We start from the raw sequence: 19,302 nt of genomic DNA, 5'->3' as shown, positions 1-19,302 counted from the left end.
TCACGGCATTGCTGCTAATTCCAGGCGAGCTTAAGGGTGAGCCGGCTGATTGATTTTGAAAAATCGTGCAGAAAGGCAAGAGATTACTCATATCATCCTCACATTGACGTAATCAAACTGACAAGAACTACTCGTATGCTTCTAATGAATAAGATCATCTCGTCTCCTCCCTCCTCTTGCTGCTTCTTCCCGTCCTCAACCGCCTCCATCCTCTCCTGGCCGCTACCATACCTCGTGCTAAAACGGAGGCCACCAATTTTCACTCAACGCACTTTAGCAAGTCGGGGGTGGTGGGTGGGTGTGAGTTGGGAAGGTCTAGTAGGGGTGGGGTAATACTATGAGATTTTCCATGAAATTTATGGGGTAGTTTCTTCCTACAACGGGTCAGGGGTAGAGGTAGGTGTATCTTCTGTGGGTGGGGGTACAAGCGGCTCCTAACTGCGTTCGAGTAGAAGTTCCAAACCTTCGTTCAGAGGAGGAGGGAGGAGGGAGGAGGGAGGAGGGAGGAGGGAGGAGGGAGGAGGGAGGAGGGAGGAGGGAGGAGGGAGGAGGGAGGAGGGAGGAGGGAGGAGGGAGGAGGGAGGAGGGAGGAGGGAGGAGGGGTGGGGAGAAAGATACTGATTGGCATCAACAATACCAGCTACATTGAAATACAAACAAATTCGCACTCATTCGTCTCATGCCACAATCGCACATTCCCATTGAGTCGCGGCGTCATGATCAACACAATCCGTGTCATTCCTCCGATTCGCTTCAAAGTCTTCACAGCCTGAGATCAAGCAGCTGCCTGATGGTCTTTGAGGGCTTGGATCAGTTCATCCTTTCGCTTCCCAGTGACTCGAATGCCGAAACCTTTACACATTTCCTTGAGCTGGTCGACTTTCAGATTATCCAAAACGATCTACTTGTGCCTCAGCTGCCAACATGAGGAAGAATAAGGAGGCAACTCACCTCGTCTTCGCCCTCCACCTTGAATGTTGTCGTCTCCTGCCTCACTCGTCATTCTTTCGTGCGACTATCCAAGTCGCTCGACCTTCTTCACGCGTTTCGCAGGCCCCTGTTCGCCCTCCACGAAGGTCTCGCCGGCAGAACTCTTAATTCGCTCCACAATGCTCACGATCTGCCGCACATGAGCGGAGAAGGCAGCCCCTGGAAGCAAAGCACCTTCTTTGACCCCATGGCGGCTTCGTCGGGTCTGATCTTCGCCAGCGCCTCCTCCACTTCCTTTTCGTTCGCTTCAGTCTGCATGGCAGATCAACCCACGAGCCCGACAAGGCGCAAGGAAGGGACCCCGAGCGCGTGGGCCTCCAAGTGAGTCATCCATTTGACGATGTGCGGATTCTCGAAGGACGTCGGAAAGGACTCGTAGTTGAGGGACTTGACGAGCTGCCGGTCGGAACTTTGTCATGCCGCACAGAGCCGAGGAGGACGACTCACCTCGGAGGCAGCATTCTGTAGCCCCTCGTCAACCTTGTCTGGGCTGCGGAGAGGTGACGTCAGCGACGGCTCAGGCCCCGTGAGAGGACGGAGGATACCAAACTTGTGGATGCGGCGGGATCTTGCCTGCACGCTGACATGAGCGAGCAAGGGAGTACGAGAGATGAGAGGAGGTCTCACGGATGTTGCCCTTGAAGGGGAGGAAGACGACGTGGAAGCCGGCCGGGACGTCATCCACGTCACTCGCTCGCTGGGGGAGCAACGCAGCAAGCTTTGGCTCTGCGTTCTCCCTCAACTTGATGTAGCAGAGTGAGGCGACATCCTCCTTGATCATAACCTTCCGAGACGAGTTTGAGCATGAAGAGGATGCAAAGAAAAGAAGACAAGCACTCACCTCGATGAAGCTGTGGAACACTGCGGTCGTACCATTACCAGCTTTCTCGTTGGGGATGAGAAAGTAGGAGCCCTTATAGTTGTAACGTTGCTCAACCAAACTTTTCGACATGAAACCTGAAAGATGATTTCGGTCAGCTGCGCTGGAATAAAATACATACAGTAACCTAAAGATCGGATCTCTTTGGGTAGCCCCATCGTCCTGATCCTCTGCACTTCTTCATTGGTGAAGATCACCCGATCAGGGCCGACATCGATCGATCGAACAATGTCCTTTCAAAGTTCGTCATTGTAAGAAATGCAACATGCAGTGCAGCTTACAGATCCCATCAAGATTTCTCCAGTTTCTTTCGAAAGAATTCTGCTTGTTTTCTTCGAGCAAGTCACAAAATTGGAGCACCACTGTGTATTCAACATACCACAATGTCTTTGTTGTCTCGAGAAGATTTTTCCTTGGACTTCTTGTAATTCTATGAAATGCCGAGGATCAGTTCCTTGTGGTAGGGATGGATCTACGCTAATACCTTGCTTGCAATGCACAAATGAATCACCTTGACTGGCACGGCTAGATCGTTCTTTGGCTTACGTTGAAGATTTCCATCCCCATCGAACGAGGAAGTGATGAACCAATTGACGGTAGAAAAGCTTCTCATAGATATTCCTTTCTCGATTTCACTCTGCAACTCACACAACGTCCTGTCGACTACATTCAGGTCCCACTGCAGAGCTCGGGTCTGGGGACCTTTCGGAAAGCCGATAGTCAATTTCCTCCGCAACCTCTGGGGAGGAGTCGAAGAAGAGCTCCAGCCTGTCATCCGTTTCAGATCGCAGCACGACAGCAATTGTTACCGACAGCTTTCTGTAGAAGTTGACACCCTTGAAGCCCGATTCGTTGTCACTCCCGCCCTCACCGTTCAGGGCGTCCCTCAGGGGGAAAACATCGATCTTCTGCCTCAGATGTGTTAAGGTGGGAAGAATACACCACGTGATAAAAGGACATACAGTCATATTGTCCAAGCAATCCTTTGCTTTCTGTATGCAGTCACTGCAACAACTGTGAGATCCAACGGGTTGCAGAACAATTTGGTTACTTCTCCATCTTGGAGGAGCCCGGGAAGGGATTTGAATCGCATGTGAGGAGATAGATTTCTTTTGAAGCATCCTTTTTGGAGCCCTTACCTCACGTCTCAGTGAATCTGACACGGGACTAGATCGAGATCTTCTTCACCTGGAACTCCTCCATGCAACACCACAGGCCAAATCGCAAGTGGTTTGTCCCACTGGTGGAGCTAGAGCACTTCTTTCGGTCTGTTTGTGGTTGCTCTGTCGGAAGCAACACATCATACATTGAGGTGGGAGATAGCAGTCATCAACCAAGCAATTCCTTCAGTTCCTTGATCCTTTCAACATTCAACTTATCCAGCTTCGACAGAACTTTCACACCTTGCAAACTGCAAGAGCCTTTAGAGATGGGTTGACCCAAATGAGTATCACCTGTTCTCATTTGAGTTTGTGTTGAACAGGATAATGCCGAACATGTCTCTATCGGTGAATCTAATCTGCAAAAAGAACAAGGAGCGTTTAAATCTAATGCGCAGAAGCCATGGAGCATCACTCTGTCTCGGTAGAGGTCGAATATTGCCCTCAAGCTCCGGTTGAAATACGTATCGGAGACTTCTTTTCCTGTCTTGGTGTCCTGCCGTGCTCGTCACGTGAGAGCTGAGAAAGTTTGTCGTCTCACTCTGAATTTCATCTCCTTGTGCATCTTCTCACTGCAATCCAACAAGAAGATTATGTTCATCTCTTTGCTTTGGATCTGAGGCGAAAGATTACTTGGACCCAGTCAAGGTACCCCTCATTCTCTCTGCACCTCCCCCGTGTCCTCGTCCTCATGGTCGGAGAAGTTGGTATCGAAATTTTCATCTTCGTCGCTGTCCATTTTCGGCACTGCGGGCAAACAAAGTCACGATTCTGTTGCACTTTCTTTGTTCTGTGCAGCTTTGCGCGAGGAGGGACAAGTTGTGTGTCGAGTGAGGATCACAACGACTGACTCCCCTTGAGATCCTCTCCTCCCCTACTCGCCTCGCCTCGCCTCAAGGTCTACCTCAGCCTCCTGCTCCTCCCTCTCCCTCTCTCAGCTAGAACCCTCGCAAGTTCGTGGATCCCACAGATCCTACCATCTCAAAGCTTTTACTCAGATTCCACCGGGGCCCAGGCCCGGGCCACCGGGCCGGCCAGTAGGCCCGAGCCTCGGAGGCGGTTTGGGCCACTGGGTTTGCCAAGGAACCGACTGCCATGATCGCCATGGCGTGAAAGAATCGCCAGCTCCGATGGACGCACGTTCCATGCTCGCGACTAACTTACGGTAGTACAAGTCGAGTCTGCTATAGGGATAACTTGTAAGATCGCGGGCAAGGAAAGCAGCGTTGTAGTGAAGCGCTTGAAGTATCGATTGTAGTTCGGTCATGTGATGAGCAGCAGTAGATCAGAAGATCTCAAAGCATGGACTTTCTTTTTGCTGAACGAAACGCAAGGAAGAACAAAGAGAAGTTTCACTTGGACTTGATCAGAGGCGATGTGGCAAGTGCCGAAAAGATCGTATCGTTCTTCAAGAACCTGAGCAGAAATATAGTCAACGAGTATGATGGGGACGGGTACCTCCCCATCCACCATGCTGCAGCGGCTGGGAAAGTTTCATCCTGCGAATTTCTGATCAAGAACAAGTGTGATGTTACAAAGACAGTGCATCCACTGCAAGAACGTTCCTCCTTGAGAACTTGTCTGCACTTTGCTGCGATTTCAAGGAATGCCGACGTTGTTAGCTTGCTGCTGAAGCACGGAGCAGACCCTCACACAAAAGATGCGCTGAAGCAAAGGCCGATCGATCTCGCCAAGGACGGCACGTGTTGGCAGCTGCTGAAGAGGGCGATGAATACACAAACCAACGTGAACTCTTCTCATCTCCTCCTCGACAAGATCTCGGCCGCCTTCAACTGCGTAGTGAGGGTTCCAAGCATGAAGATGAGCTCCAACCATGCCGCGCGGCTGGAGAAGAGCTACGTGGCATGGGAGACAGAAGTGGACGGGAAGCACCCGCCCTACCGGATCCCATCCCTGTCTTGGATGCAGGATGTGCAGTCCAACGCCGACGTAGGCATGCTTCTCGTTCTTATCAAGAACGTTGAGAAGCTCCGCAAGATCCCGCTCAACGGATTGATTCGGGCGCAATCAGTGAAATACCAGGAAACACATTCCTTGGAGATCTGTGACTTGTGGGTGCGACAGGACTGTCGGAGAGAAAGATTAGGCTCTGTCCTGCTCTTCTCTCTCTTCGTCACTTACGCCAAGAAGAACTACAAGAGCGCTCTGTGCAGAGTACACGCAGAGAACGTAGGGGCAAAAGCTTTCTTTCAGAAATTTGGCTTCAGGCGGATGATAAACGTAAGTACTTTTTCTGCACATGAATGTTCTGTCTGGTTGCCGGGAGGTTGATTGGCGACTGCAGACATCAATCCCGAGATATCTCATCAAACCAAACTTTGAAGCTTTCGAGCTGCGAGATATCGGCGATTCGCTGGAGAGGTTTCAAGTTTTGTTTGCAGACTACAAGAACATTGCGATCGTGGATGATGAGCACTTGATGGAGGAGGCACGGGCGGACGCTGAGGAGGCCAGAAACAGGAGGATCGAAGAGAAGAAGGAGAGACAAAAGGCACGTCCCTTCTTCCAAGATGTGTTGTGACTGTTGAGACAGAACAATCGAGACCCTGACATGCAAATGGCGCTTGGAATGGAGGCAGCACTGCATCAGCTGGGGGAAGGTGGCCCATCGAGAGCTGCCAAGGCTGAGGGCCCCTGGTGGACAAGACCAAGGCCCTTGTCTCGGCAAGGTAGAGGTTAAAACAGCCTTTGTTTGTATGTGATGGTCCAGGCAGACGGCAAGCCTTGGATTGAAATACCGCAAGAGTTCCAAGGGATCTTGTCGCAAGCCCCGAAGATCGCCCCCACCGACATGTGAGGCCTCCTCCTTTGGTTTCCTCGGCTGATCCAGGTCGGTCCTCAGCCCCCTTCTTCAAGGCAGCTCGCAGGAAACTCTTCCGAGGCTGACGAGCTCACGTGCGTTGCCGCTGCTTTCTTAGAGCTTGTGATGGCATCGGCAGGAATGGGAGGGAGGCGGGACTCCTCTCAAGAGAGGCTTGTCACTGAGCTTGACAGAGTGCCAGGATACGTTCTGAAAGAATATGAATCCGACGTGGGATTGGATCTGCAATGCTAGCGATGATACTCTGCCAGGTGCTTCATTGCCGGGAACATGCCAACATAGAGAAGATGATGATGACAAGACAGGAGGGGAGGAAGTCGAAGGTTAGTCTATCGTGCAAGGGATCTACTCGATGATTGACAAGCCTCCCAGATCCTTCAGGATCATTATCAACGGCGTAGGGAGTATTTCATCAAAGAGCTTGACCAGGCACCTATTGTTTTGCCAATCATGGAGCGAAAGCTCACAATCCTGCACAGTTCGAGGAGCTCAAGAAGACCAAACGGCGAGATTCCAGCAATGAGGATTCACCTATTCGAGGATTCCGCATTCAAGTGGTCGGGAAGAGGAGCAGATGAGTCGAGAGGCTGCCAACATTGTGTATGATAGAATTTGTGATTTTTGTGGTATGAAAAGAAAAAGTTAAAGATTGCTTCACTGTCACATCAAAATGAGCAGCGCTCCTGTAGTCCCCGAAACAGAAATCTCACCTTCTACTCATCTACTTTCCCTGCTTGATCTTAGCAGGCCACTTCTCAGGTGGGACCCCCTTGATGCTGCCAAGGACGAGCATCAACGAGAACTTCAGCAAGGGCACAGGGCATACCTCCACAGCCTCTGAGCCCTCTCTTCAGGCCTTCCTCCGCACTTGAGGCCCCTGCGAGCAAGGTCAATACACCAGCTTTCCTCTTCCCTTGCAAAACCTCTTTGCGAGTGCAAATTTCAGTCTGTCAGCGCCGTACTTGAGGAGGGTGTCCTGGTCGGGGACCTTGCCAGGATACATCAGTCTCCGACGACATGGAAGCAATCCGGACACCTTGTCGATATCAATATCTTCTAGTTCCTGCGCTGCGTTTCCATCCTCCTTGGGCTGCGCCAAATGAGTCAGACCCTACAGCTCAGGGGTTGGTTCCTACTTTTTCCGTCGTCTCTTTGCTCTGAGCCTGCACATTGCATATATTCTCGTCAAAATCAAAGAGCGAGCTGTGACAGGAAGTGACCTTTTCGTCTTGCTCCTTGCTATTCGCTACTGCCGCACTTGTTTCCGGTTTCTCAGGTGCTTCAGATTTCTTTTCTGCCTTCTCCTTCTGAGCTCCTTCCTCCGCCTTCTTCGCTTGAGCAACATCTTCCTTCTCCACCTTCGCAGACGCTTCCTTTGCTGTTGTTGGTTGCTTTGCCTTGCCTTGAGGATGTATCTGGGCAAATTCAGAATTCCAGAAACGAGACATGTAGATGTACCTGATCGGCACTGCCGTCTTCTTCGTCATCATCTTCAAACTCATCGACGTTCCAAATCTTGTCAAGCTAAGCACAAATGTTAGGATGAGAGCGATCGGTTACGTATCATCCATCGGGATCACCTTCTTGGCTGACATCATAGCTTTGGGGACCTCTTGTGAACTAACTTCCTTCCTGTTCTTCTCACCGAAAATTCCCTGCTTGACTGCGTCCGTAACCATATCCCTGTCAACTATAGCCTCTGCAACGTAGTTTACAGCTTCCTCATGCACATTGTGAGCGAATTTCTGTCGCTTTGCTGCTTTCTCTTTTTCTATTTGCTCTTTCCGTTTCTCCTCTTCAGCTGCCCATTCTTGGAGCTGAGCCTCCTGCTCGACATGGCGAAGTCTCCTTCCACTCAAGTCACGCATGGCTCCTGTATTTGCCTGCACTTTCTTCATCCCAGGTCGCGAAGCTTGTCCACGAAGCATGGCACCGAAACCTCCCTTGCCGCCCAGGCATCTTGGGCGCACCTCTACCATGCTCCATGGCTTCAGAGACGCAACCTGCTCATCCTTAAGGCAGGCTATACCAGAAATTGTAACAAGCTGCTCATCAGGTGGCAACCCAACAAGATCTTCAAGGGCAAGATGCAGCCCCTGCATGTCTCGGACTTGCATCGAGGTCACAAGGGTCTTGCTGGTCCAGTTCCTCACAAGGACCTGAACCATCTTGCAAGCGGCGTTCATCTCCTCCTGCTCATCTTCAGCCATGTCAACGACTCTTGCAAGATGGCTGCTCATCGTCGCTTCATCTGTTGCATCTTCGCCGCATGCGATGGCGCCTGCTCTACGCTCGAGCTGCATGTTCGCTCCGGTCGCCAATATCGTGAGCTTTTCCGACAAGGGTCCATCAAGTTTGAAAAATGTTTCAAAAATGAAGGTCTCATTACGATTTTTCGTCAAATTGGTTTTGTGTAGAATTCAATTTACCCCAAACTTATTGCAACCAATTACCATAACTCCTTTTACCCACAACCCCACCCATCTTTAATGAGTAACCACCGGGGTGGGAGAGGAACGGATCTCGTTCACCATGCTTGGAAGCTAAGCAGTAGGCGGCAGCGGGAAGAAGCGTGAAAGAGCAACAATGGCACAAGAGAGGATGGTGAAGATGAATGACATGTCAGATACGAAGACAAATCCAGAGCGAAAGATCAAAATCATTTTTTAGATCTTGTGGCTCATGTCATCCAAAGTCATTCTTATAGGTTGTGTACTTGGGTTGCTTCTTCAAGAACAAAGCTGGGGTATTACCAAGTACGTTCATCACTGGACATGCTATGCCTTAACCAACTCTGCCAGTGTTCCTTTACTTCAAAACGAGTTTGTTCGTGTGGAGAAGACGTCAAGCACAATTTTGTCGCCATTCTTGTAGATTTTTGTTTGAATGATGTTCGAGATTCACAACCCCTGACAGCATGACAAAGAGCCGTCAAGCTACCATATGCATACAATCATCTGTGAGTATCTATGAAGTTCACTTGTTCCCCTGGGTCTAAGGGTTTGCGACTGGTAAAGGAGCCTCATGGTCTAGTGACTATCAACGGTGACGGGGGGACTGTATGCTTGAGAAACTGCCCTATGAAAGGGTTGCACGCAGTCGACACCAGGAAATGCTGCAGAACTGGTTTGATCCTCACTTGGGTGAATGACACGTTTGCTAGTTCTTTCAAAGTATGCTCGGCAGAGGTGGTCACGTTGGAGCCTCAGAAGCCACTAGAGATAGGTCATGCGTTTGGAGAGCGATTCACTCACTTGTCCTACAAGCATCTGTGAGGCCCCACATTGCGATCTTGTTGTTTCTCTTCCTTCTGACCCTCTCGTGCTCAAGTTTCGAGACATCCAGCTTCAGCTTCTTCAGCTTCGTCCTGAGGCCCCAGGAGTGCACGGACTTGCATCAGTTACCTTTTAACGGCCTCATCTTCTTCTTCTCGTGTCGGAGCATGAAATCCTTGGAACACAAGAGCCCGCGTGTCACGCGAGCAGCGAAATGCGAGAAAGACAGCGGGAAGGAGCAGCTGGCCGACAGGCTCCTTGGCGATGGCCATGGATTGTTTTCTGGTTCACTCTCCCCTTCTCCTCCGCCCCCTTCAATCCCCCGTTCCTTTCTCAAGTCTGCCGTGCCTGAGTCTGCTAACTGCAGAACAAGTCACGGACGAGGAGCTGGAGGATGTCCGCAAGAGATTGGGATGGTGACTGACATGCTCTGCCTCGAGACCCTCAGGACTGATGCTCGTGAGTGCAGGAACGAGCGAGACGACGAAATAGACGAGTGAGTCAGCCCTGAGTGTCTCGGGTAGGGCGAGTGGTGCTGATGCAAGGCCTCCAAGCATGCACGAGGAGATCTTGCAGTCCTTGAAGGAAGGGGACGAGGAAAAGACACTCGACCTCAGGATCAAGCTGACCGATGCTATGATGCAGCAGGAGTTGGTGGGCCTGTTGATCATCCTTTCCTACTGGGGGTGACTTGGTGACCAGGCGATGGAGCAAGAGAGAACGCCTGAAGGACCGCTCGAGCCCTGCGCCAAGTCTCCGTGAGGACAAGGGCTGCGACTAAGTGCTCTCCTGATGCTGTCATGACAGTTTCTTGCAAGAAGCGGCAGTGCAGATAGACGGGCATGACGTGGTATTCTTTCGAGGCCCCGTTCAACACAACCTCGTTAACATTGGGAGTGACGTCGTCACTGCCCTCCTCGTGCGGATCAAATGAAGTTTACTGTAGAGAACGAAGATGAAGAAGTCGGTGACACGTAGTGGAGGAGGAAGGGAGATTTGGATTTGGAGAAAGCCGGAAGGAAAAGAATACTGGCACAGAGGGAGAATTCGAGGGAGGCAGGCCAGGGCCAGGAGGAGGAGAACAGCAAGACGAAAGAAGGAAGACAAGCGTCAAGAGTCGAGACCGCAGTCGAAGTGATGCGAGTTGCATGTTCCCTGCCCTCACTCTGCTCAGTACTGAGGTGAACGGCAGGGCTGCAGCCATACCATCACTTTCCCACTCGAACCTGCACGAGTGATGAGAAAACAACAAAGGGGCCTGCACTGACTCACTTCAGAGGAGGAGAACCGGAGGAGGATCGCCTCCAGATCCGCAAGCTTGACTCGCTTCAGCTCCCCTCCCTCGAAGAACTCGGTCAACCGTGTTTGCCACCTGCCCCTCCATCAGAGGTTCATGCAGGGAAATCTTGCTGCTTACGGGTTGTAGTCCGGGAGGATAAAGGCTGGACCGAAGCTGATGGCCATCTCTGGCTCAGGGAGGCGAACTGAGCATGAACAGCTGGTGGCAGAGGGAGGCGTGTCGAGGCACCCAACGGCTGACGCACTGAAAGAAACAAGATGAGCTGGAGGGAAATGACATCATTATCTCCTTCCTGTTCTTGTCGCTGGTGTGCTCGACGAGCAGGCAAGTATGTCCTGTACCGAAACGATGAGCTGAGAAGGGACGTAGAGAAGGGGGTGACCGTCCAGACTCAAAGATGTCCTGAGCGAAATCTGCGATAAAGAGAGCATTAGCAGAAGATAGAACACAAGTGAGAACAAGAGTGAAGGCTTCAGAACAAAGAATTCAGCTAAAAATACCTGGGCAAAACATTTCTGATTGCAGCATCTCGACTTCTTGTGCAAATGCTCTTCAATGTCACCGGCGTTTATCTGGGCACCACAGGCATTCGTGACTAGGGGGATTCCTGGATCAATCTGGTTGCCCACCCGTTGACAAGGTTCTTTCGATTCCTTGACATCTTGACAAAGCTCTCTGCATCTCAAAACATCAGACTCGCCAAACCCGTCGTTCGTCCCACCTAGCACACTGGATCAGCCGCTGCTTGCCGCTGTCTAGGTCATCGAAGAAAATTGCTCCACATTCTTCACCTGCTCAGACTTCATCTGATAGTGCTGGAACAGAAAACACTCTTCAACCATTCTTAGCATCCCATCTTCCTTCACGGAATGTTCCTCCTCGGATCCAACCCACTGGACGACCATTCTCCCCGATCAACACAGTGGTTATCCCAAAGTCCTCCTGCCCCTCCATCACTTGACACAACAAGCATTCGGATGCCCGACCTCTTGAAGTGCAGTCATCAAACTTTCCTTGGCCCCCTCCAGCCATCCATGCATGTTATACACCGAGATGATCCTGCTGCCCATCAACTACGCGATAACCCGGTGCAGCCGTTACCGAGCACCGGAGGCAAAGGCCCATCGGATGCAAGATTTCAGCTTGACCATCTCATGTTCAACATGCCTGGAGCTAGAGATCACTCGCACAATTCAGCTGACGCCATGCGCGTATTGATACCTCGGTAGCGTGAAGGATGCGTCGTTGAGCGCCAAGAGGACGTGCCCTGCAGTTCTCCCTCCCTTGCCAACGTCGCCTGCAGGAAGTGAGCCGAACGAGTCATCCGCAAGCGCTTGTTGACATGAAGAACTGGTGGACGTGACTTGCAGGAAAGGTCCTTTTGCGCTGTCAAAGTCACGGGTCAGACCATGGCATCCTAGTACTGTTCACCACCTCCGTAGGAACATGGCCCTCTTCTGGAGTTCAAAGATGACATGCACAGCAACCCAGACTGAACACCATTAGGACACGAACATAAAATCAATATCCGTCAGTGCTCGGGGCATCGCACGTTTGAGGATCGACAAGGCACCTGGGTACAAGGCTAGAGAAGTGACCCAGCACAGCAAGCTCTTGATGCTCTTCATCTTGACACTCCCGTGCTCACTCTCCCATACACGTCTGCTCCTCCTGAGCACTGAACAAGATCTTGACCAGGAGATATGCTCTGCAAGGTCAGCTCCTGTATTGTGCCGTCAACCCGGACGAGCGGCAGGCAGAACATCGGGCGCACGAGCTTGCATGTTCCCTTGCTGTGTTCCCTTGTTGGATAGATGACTCTGAGGCAGACTCTGTTACAGACCCTGAGTCGGGCCAACCCTACATATTGACCCCTCTGACATTTTTTACTCAATATTGACCCTTTGACACTTTTACTCTTTATTTTTCCGTTACTTCAGTTAATACAGCCACTGAAAGAGTTGACTAAAGCCTTCTGCTGACAGTCGTTGAAGCGTATTCGGAAGGTGAAATGGATTATACGATCTTTATACGATTTTTATATAATCATCTATGGTATGTTCATAATATATAAACTTTTATATACATTCCATTAACTGTTATAGAAACGGGGAAAAGTTTTAACCACACAGTCGCAGAGATATGTCTTATAACGTTTTTAACCAGAGAGTCAAAACCCTTTGCTTGAGTACCGGTACTTCGCAGTAGTTTTAAGCGGGTCAACGAATTTGGTCCGAGGATTTTTCCAGGGCGACAGGCAATGGCCCATCCCGTTCAGTAGTGATCTGGACGGCGATCTCTCTTCCCATCTCAGAGGTTTGTTGGGGCTGCCATGTATGTTGGAGGTTTCTTCCAGCAAGCCCATGTGTTTCCAAGGAAGAAAAAGGAAGACGCCGACAAGGGCAAGCCGAGTCTAACTTTAGGTGAAAACGACATCACTAGTTTGTTCCATTTGCGTCAAAAAGATGCCGCGAAGCAATTGGTACGTGCAATGATCAAGGTTGACCCAGAATGATTGTTGTATGCAGGGCATATCACTCACTGCATTGAAGAATGTTTGCAGAAAGTTGAAAATTTCCAGTTGGCCATCGTCACGTGATTATAATTCCAAGTCGAAGAGGTCTGATGCAAAAAGCGTGGATGAGCGAGAGACGAACGTGTCAAGTCGATTAGCTGAAGACAAAGCCTTTGATGTTTGTTCTTTCAAGGCGTCTTCAAATGAGTTGTTTCAACAATCCGGCCAATGCAATGCTCTTCTGCCCAATACAAGTTTTAGCTTCTCGACTAGGATCGAGGAATCTACAACTATGGTGGCTCACGGCACGTCGGGAGGAAATTTGCCTCAGCCTCTTTTAAAAACCCATCCAATTCAGAATGACATGTTTGCACCTAGACAGCAGACAAGCAATCTTCTTTCAACCTTCGCTCAGCAATTTTCAACACCAGACCCAGCCTCTTATAGACAGCAGTCATCGATCAGTTCGGGACTTGATGAGCAACGCCACTTTGCACAATATCCCGGACATGTGTACAGAAACAGTTTTCCTGAATACATCCCACGGAGTTCAGGATTGAAATTTTCGTTTCTAAACAATTTTGCAGCAGGCGACAGACACATCCAACAATTTTCACATGGTTGTTTTTTACAGAGCTATTCAAATGATATCTATGCTCCCATGTCCCAACAGTCGCAAGCTGCTCCCAGTTTTCTGTACAATAACGCGTCTTCCATTTCATCCCAGTCGTTGGTTGCACCGGGGGAGAAAACAGGCTCTCAACAATTTTTTGAAGGTACAGCAACTTTGCAATTTTTACCGCAGTACCAGGTCACGCCGCCATCGGAACTTCTAGCAACCTCGCCATGCGGCCTCGGAGGCTCAGAGGCGGCTCCGGCCGGGCCCGCCGCCCGGCCACTCCCCACCGCCTGGCGCCCGCCGGCCGGCACTGCGGCTCCGACTCACGGTGGTGACCATCATCATCTGAGCACTAATGTGAACCTAAACTTCGGAACTTGTGCTGATCGGAACTCCGTACCCGGCGTATACGGTATTGAGTCAGATCATCCGAGGCCCTGACATCGTAAGGAAGGCGCCGGTGTTGAACTTGCCGATGCTGCTGCTTAGTTCCAATAATGAAACGTGAAACTTCCGCCGAAGCCTGCGGTTTGCCAGGCCCCGACATGCGGGTACTAAGTTGAAGGACCGTATCGGACTGTGCGTTAGCAGTTCTACGGTAGGCAGGATGAGGCCCCGGGGGCGGCCTCGGTTCTCGCTCAGTCCTTTCTCTTCTCGGCGCCGCCGCCGCCGAGTCTGCCTGGCATCAGCCTCCGGGTCAAGCCTCCTCTACACTGACTCTTCTGATTGTCCACGTAGCACAGTCACTCAGTGACTTGAAAGTTTTCCGAGGCTCGGAGGGCACACTAGACCGCCTCTACGGGAGTACCGTGCGCGGGCGCCGCCACGGCGCGGCCGCCCGGCCGGCCGGGCCCGGGCCGCGACGGCGGCCCCGTCACATGATCAAGCGGCCTCAGCCGCTGAGGCGGCCGACGTTTTGAGAGGCTAGTAGCACTGCCCAGGCTGAGTAACGACGGGCCGCGCCCCGCGGGGCAAACTTCGGAATCTTTTGAAGTGACTGGCGTCACCGTGAGTCATGGCAGAGTCGCTCGGCCCGGGCCGGGAGTCCCGGACCGTCGGATCGGACTCCGACGGCTGCGGCCGGGCCGGGCATCATGACTCGTTCACAGAGTCCGGGAGTGAACAGTTACGGCCGCCCGAGCACTGATTCGGAGTTCCGAAGTTCAGCGGCCGGGGGCCCGGGCCGGCCCGGGGGCGGCCGCGGGTAAGGCAAGCCGCTGAGCCGCTTCGGCGTTCAAGTACTCAAAGTTAAGTTAAAATCATGAAAGTTACTCAAAGTTAAGTTAAAAATCGCCGGTATATTCAGACACGACAGCAACCCGGTGCTCCACCCTCATCTTTACACCCCACCGTTGACCCCACCCTGTATTCATATACTTTAGTACCCACCCTTTGGTCTATTACGACTGTGCCTCTTGTACCCCTACCCTCTAGGGGGAACTGCTTACTGCCAAATGCAGCCGCAAGCTGAGGAAAGCGGAAGGTGCTGGGAGCATGGGAGGAAGAGCGAGCGGGAGAGAAGTGAATGCCGACGATGTTGGACAGGGTGATAGGAGACAAGAATGCAGCAGCAGACGAAGCGAAAGAATGTAGAGGAGTGGAAGGGCCTCGCACAGGAATGTGGTGGAAGAAGTCTGGGCTGATTATTGCGACCGTGGAGGTTAACTGTCGCAGCAAGAGGCGCAAGTCTCTTATGGGTGCAGATATGAGAAGTAGAAGGTAGGTTGATGATGAGGAGGTCTAAAAGGAGGTACGAGCTGAAGTATGTCAGAAGAAAGATATGCAGACCATTCCTTGTTATTTTTGTCCTCACCGGGAAGGGAAGATTTGACGATTTGACATCTCAGTGTTGCCTTTAGATGTCTGACTCACTCACTGGATTGGCGCTAAAAGCAGCGTCAGCTGGAAAAGGGCTCTACAAACATGGGTAGCCCTGGTGAACGTCTCAAATGTGAATACTCACCGTTTCCCAGCAAGAACGCCGTTTTGAACACCAGCGATATTGTTGTCAAGGTCAAGGAAGCAACCAATAGCGATGCCTGGGGACCGTCAGGCACTGCCATGGGCGAGATTTCTGATATCATGAGCTCGAGCCCCGAAGAGAGAGCTCAAGCACTCGCCATGATATGGGAGAGGCTACGGGAAGTCCCGGAAAGATGGCGAAAGGTATATCAACTCGTCACGTTACCCGTGTTCCACTAATGAGTTTTTACAAGGTGTACAAAGCTCTTACACTGATCGAGTATCTTTGCAAGAACGCCTCCAGAAGGCAAAGAAGAGCGATTGAATTCTCACAGGAGCGCTGATGGAACCCTTGCAGGGTGGTGGAGGATATCAAGGACAACCTTGACAGGATAGAGGCATGCAATCACTTCAGGTGCGCCTTTCCTACTATCATTCGAAAAGGTTGATTTGTGTCGGAAGGTTTATTGAAGCGCAGTCAGGCAAAGATCAAGGGATCAATGTAATTAGAATTTTTGTGTCCACATTGCCCGCCATTTTCATTGGTGATTCCAAAGCTCTTGATGATTTTTTTATGTTTCAGGTAAGAGAAAAGTCCAAGTCTCTCATTGAGCTCTTGAAGAATCAAGACAAGCTTACAGAACAAAGAGAGGCTGCAAAGAGGTCCAAGGCACGGTAATGGCAGATTTTGTGATGCATACACGGACTACTTCTGAATGACTTCTGCTCAGTTTGGGAAACTTTAGCCATGATGACAACTTCAACGTCAATGGAAGCTCATCGGACATGGGCGATGAAGACTGGTGTGCAACCAAGGAAGGAATCTTCATTGCTGACTTCTGGTGGTCGCAGGGGTAAGAGATTGAGCCCGCGGCACAGGACGGCGTCTAGCTCCAAGGTACGGCCGATTTCGAACTTTGTGTGTCGGTGCATGGTGGTGACAAGCTCCTGCCGTTCCAGCCAGCAACCTTCAACGACGACGACGATGATTGGGGACCAGATCCTCATACCGTTCGAGCACAAAATAAGAATTTGAACGTGCAGATCAAGTCCTCTGACGAACGTGAAAATTTGTTTTCTGTAAGTTTTCCATTATTGAGCCCTATCCGCAGGGACGGAGAATCACGCTCCTAGCTCTGCGCCACAGATCACTCCCCCGAAACCTGCTCCAGTTGCCCGCGCTCCAGCCAACCAACCGAAAGCCAATCCCCCCGTAGATCTCTTGGATCTCTCTGTCCCTGAGCCACAACCGTCAGAGCAGAAAAAAGCAGGGGATATGGATGACTTGTTTTCTGTTCCGGCTATGTCCTTTGCATCTCCGCAAAAACCGTTGAACTCTAGCTTTCAGGATTGGAATCCCTTCGATGCAACTGGCAATGCGCCATCTGGTGGCTTTCAGGTCAATGCCGGCGGCACCACAAACACCGCATGGGTCGGCTTTGAACAAGAAGGGCAAAGTCTGGACCCACCGCAGCCTCTCCAGTCTCAGCCAGATCAGTGGATCCAATTCAACGAGTCGGGACCGAGCGACCTGTTGGGCGGCAACTCAGCGCCTGTCCATCAGCACTTGATGTTCAGTAATCCGCAGGCTGCAAGGTGAATGTTGTGAGCTTCTTTTCAACATTGTTTTTTTGACTGTGTTCGTCGCAGCGGTGGCGATTTTTTCGATGGTAACGGTTTTCAAAACGACCTTGTGTCCCACAGTGGCTACCCGTCACAGCCTAGCGGCAACGCGTACAGCAACCCGCAGCTTGCCAAGAATAATGTAGCGAAGCAAGCGCTCTCCACGCTCGTGAACTTGGAAAACTTAGATGTTTCCGCGAAGGAAGCACAGCAGAAGGCACGAGCACTTACAATCCATGGTCAGCCTTCTCACCTTTTTCGCAGGCAAAAGAGGACGAAATAGCAAAGTTTCAGGCTGCAGCTCCTAAGAAATCGATGGCACAGTTGGCCAAGGAGAGCTCACAGCTTCATGCCGGAGTTTCGCTTCCTCTGGGTGGTCATACGATGTCTCCTCCCACTCAATCATTCCAAAATCCATATGGAATGGGAACTGCCATGCCCTTCCCACCAGGACAGCAAGGGATGATGATGACCTCAGGACAGGGAATGATGATGAATGCTGGTCAAGGAATGATGATGAATGCTGGTCCAGGAATGGTAAGTGTGGGACCAGTCACCCTGAACCCTCCACTTACAGTCTTGCAGGCCAGGAATAATTTCCCTCCCAACAACGGCTTTGGGATGTACAATAACATTCAATCTGGTCAGCAGATGGGAGGAGGAATGCCGGGATTCGGGAACAACAACATGAATTTTCAGGGTTTTTCGAACAACCCATTTTAATATCTCGTTTAAACATGATAATGCAAACAATCAGAATTCTTGTACTCCCTATACTCCCCTTCATTCGACCTTGAACGAGCGCATTCTGCGATGGATCTTGTCGTACATCTTGCTTAGCCTCTTGTATGACTTGCGCTTCACTTGGGCGACAGCGGAGCTGGCAGAGCACGAGCTGACGATGGCGTTCCAGTACGTCATGGCGTCATCCTTCTTGTTGACGGCGTCCTGTAGCAACCCTTGTCATGCTCAACATTCACCAGCGTGCAGAGCTCACCATGACTTGAGTTGAGGCAGAGTTGAAAGTCTTGGAGGCTCCCTGAGTGGCAGTGATCATGGCGGCCTTGCCCTGCGAGACTTGAGTCGAGGCGAGGTCGAGCATTTTCTACGGGAGGCAGCGGATCAGTCTTCTACTTCATATAAGAACGACAGACAAACCTTGTTCATGTCAACCTTGATCCACAACTTGGAGCATGTAGCATTCTCTTTGGTGATCTGGTCCTGGAGTTTCTGGATTTTGATCGCGCAGTCGGGGGGTGGAGGAGGATCTGTAGCTTTGCACTTGACCTGGAGATCATCAAGCTGACTTTGAAGGTCGTCCATGAATGCTTTCTCTTTGGTGTATTCCACCAGGCTCGAGTTGTATTTGTCAAGTGCGCTTTCAAACTCATCCTCCAGTGACGCGAAGGTGTCAATGGCCTTAGACGTCGTCTCCCCGACGTTCTTACATGTAGTCTTGATGGTTTTGAACAAGACCTCCATTGAATCCTCAGCAGCTTGCACTGCCTGTCCAGACTTGTACAACTGCTCTGTGCAGTTGATCGTGGGCTTCAAGTTCGGGTCAACTTCGCAGTTCCCATTGCTGTCCTTCTTGCAACCCAAATCCGCTGTGCAATAGTCGGCTGGCAATTTGCTACAATCCACAGATTTGATCAGCTTGCTGTCAAACTTCACTGCCTGTGCTGTCACCAAGAGAAAACAAAGTCCGAGAGTGAACCTGCCAATGACGAGGTTAGACCGTTACGGATCGCAAGTACGACGAGAACGCAGCAGGAAACAAGCAAGATAGGCACAGCAACATGTTCAAGTAACGAACTTGAAGCTAACTTTGTGATCAATTCGGATCAACACATCGGCAGCATTTTCCACTCGTGATCCATCTTCCTTACATGTTCGCCGACATCGCTCTCGTCGGCATCGCGGTTTCCCAGTGGTCGCAATCCCTGACTCTCCCCCCACCCCTCCGTACCCACCCTACCGGTACCTTCAGTTTTATACCACCCACCATCTTGAATCCTACCCCCTTTTGTTATATAGTAAGTACCCACAGGAGTGCTACTTGGCAAACTATTGTAACACTCACTGTCTATTGTAACTCTCACGTACCCCTGTCAATTGCACCCTACCCCTGGACAA

General features: G+C 51.0%; 8 protein-coding genes across 8 annotated transcripts; 4 read left to right on the top strand and 4 right to left on the bottom strand.

Moving 5' to 3' along the window:
- Positions 1-775: 775 nt before the first annotated feature.
- On the bottom strand, positions 776-3,631 carry GUITHDRAFT_109142 (hypothetical protein; the record flags this gene model as incomplete). The annotated part of the gene is made up of 21 exons (XM_005832019.1): positions 776-901; positions 952-987; positions 1,034-1,120; positions 1,165-1,242; positions 1,291-1,386; positions 1,438-1,480; positions 1,536-1,563; positions 1,618-1,774; positions 1,832-1,947; positions 1,992-2,103; positions 2,152-2,202; positions 2,250-2,300; positions 2,355-2,526; positions 2,573-2,778; positions 2,833-2,875; positions 2,922-3,004; positions 3,059-3,153; positions 3,205-3,281; positions 3,325-3,389; positions 3,446-3,526; positions 3,572-3,631. 21 exons carry the CDS (start codon positions 3,629-3,631, stop codon positions 776-778), a joined length of 1,863 nt encoding a protein of 620 aa, XP_005832076.1.
- A 701-nt stretch (positions 3,632-4,332) lies between these two features.
- GUITHDRAFT_139360 (hypothetical protein) lies at positions 4,333-5,731 on the top strand (the record flags this gene model as incomplete). Its single annotated transcript, XM_005832018.1, has 3 exons — positions 4,333-5,271; positions 5,336-5,563; positions 5,585-5,731. The coding sequence occupies 3 exons, from the start codon at positions 4,333-4,335 to the stop codon at positions 5,729-5,731; spliced, it is 1,314 nt and encodes a 437-aa protein (XP_005832075.1).
- An 862-nt stretch (positions 5,732-6,593) lies between these two features.
- Positions 6,594-8,175, bottom strand: GUITHDRAFT_139359 (hypothetical protein; the record flags this gene model as incomplete). Its single annotated transcript, XM_005832017.1, has 8 exons — positions 6,594-6,648; positions 6,699-6,749; positions 6,796-6,860; positions 6,909-6,962; positions 7,009-7,035; positions 7,093-7,287; positions 7,331-7,396; positions 7,453-8,175. 8 exons carry the CDS (start codon positions 8,173-8,175, stop codon positions 6,594-6,596), a joined length of 1,236 nt encoding a protein of 411 aa, XP_005832074.1.
- Positions 8,176-8,984: 809 nt separating this feature from the next.
- Positions 8,985-10,081, top strand: GUITHDRAFT_109138 (hypothetical protein; the record flags this gene model as incomplete). The annotated part of the gene is made up of 8 exons (XM_005832016.1): positions 8,985-9,015; positions 9,059-9,143; positions 9,203-9,432; positions 9,515-9,563; positions 9,617-9,643; positions 9,702-9,801; positions 9,850-9,905; positions 9,955-10,081. The coding sequence occupies 8 exons, from the start codon at positions 8,985-8,987 to the stop codon at positions 10,079-10,081; spliced, it is 705 nt and encodes a 234-aa protein (XP_005832073.1).
- A 274-nt stretch (positions 10,082-10,355) lies between these two features.
- Positions 10,356-12,075, bottom strand: GUITHDRAFT_109137 (hypothetical protein; the record flags this gene model as incomplete). Its single annotated transcript, XM_005832015.1, has 12 exons — positions 10,356-10,373; positions 10,420-10,519; positions 10,565-10,690; positions 10,830-10,860; positions 11,010-11,122; positions 11,169-11,238; positions 11,287-11,389; positions 11,434-11,506; positions 11,549-11,614; positions 11,669-11,833; positions 11,882-11,939; positions 12,000-12,075. 12 exons carry the CDS (start codon positions 12,073-12,075, stop codon positions 10,356-10,358), a joined length of 999 nt encoding a protein of 332 aa, XP_005832072.1.
- Positions 12,076-15,438: 3,363 nt separating this feature from the next.
- On the top strand, positions 15,439-16,701 carry GUITHDRAFT_152842 (hypothetical protein; the record flags this gene model as incomplete). Its single annotated transcript, XM_005832014.1, has 10 exons — positions 15,439-15,508; positions 15,555-15,747; positions 15,798-15,850; positions 15,902-15,958; positions 16,006-16,045; positions 16,127-16,218; positions 16,275-16,346; positions 16,395-16,441; positions 16,504-16,606; positions 16,656-16,701. Coding segments are annotated over 3 exons (266 nt in total), but the record flags the coding sequence as incomplete, so codon positions are not given.
- Positions 16,702-17,083: 382 nt separating this feature from the next.
- On the top strand, positions 17,084-17,932 carry GUITHDRAFT_152841 (hypothetical protein). Its single transcript, XM_005832013.1, has 4 exons — positions 17,084-17,139; positions 17,194-17,383; positions 17,431-17,703; positions 17,752-17,932. The coding sequence occupies exons 1-4, from the start codon at positions 17,114-17,116 to the stop codon at positions 17,887-17,889; spliced, it is 627 nt and encodes a 208-aa protein (XP_005832070.1). The 5' UTR covers positions 17,084-17,113; the 3' UTR covers positions 17,890-17,932.
- A 17-nt stretch (positions 17,933-17,949) lies between these two features.
- GUITHDRAFT_109135 (hypothetical protein) lies at positions 17,950-19,084 on the bottom strand (the record flags this gene model as incomplete). Its single annotated transcript, XM_005832012.1, has 4 exons — positions 17,950-18,114; positions 18,164-18,271; positions 18,325-18,883; positions 19,056-19,084. The coding sequence occupies 4 exons, from the start codon at positions 19,082-19,084 to the stop codon at positions 17,950-17,952; spliced, it is 861 nt and encodes a 286-aa protein (XP_005832069.1).
- Positions 19,085-19,302: the final 218 nt, after the last annotated feature.

This window comes from Guillardia theta, assembly GCF_000315625.1.
Source record: "Guillardia theta CCMP2712 unplaced genomic scaffold GUITHscaffold_37, whole genome shotgun sequence".
NCBI classification, from domain to species: Eukaryota; class Cryptophyceae; order Pyrenomonadales; family Geminigeraceae; genus Guillardia; species Guillardia theta.
This window is presented reverse-complemented; position numbering and strand designations above follow the sequence as displayed.

Excerpts from the sequence above, each read along its gene's own strand:
- GUITHDRAFT_152841 (XM_005832013.1), top strand. The coding sequence starts at position 17,114 with ATGTTCAGTAATCCGCAGGCTGCAAG. Across the intron at positions 17,140-17,193 it reads AGTAATCCGCAGGCTGCAAG|CGGTGGCGATTTTTTCGATG; the intron begins GTGAATGTTGTG and ends TGTTCGTCGCAG. Across the intron at positions 17,384-17,430 it reads CGAAGGAAGCACAGCAGAAG|GCAAAAGAGGACGAAATAGC; the intron begins GCACGAGCACTT and ends CCTTTTTCGCAG.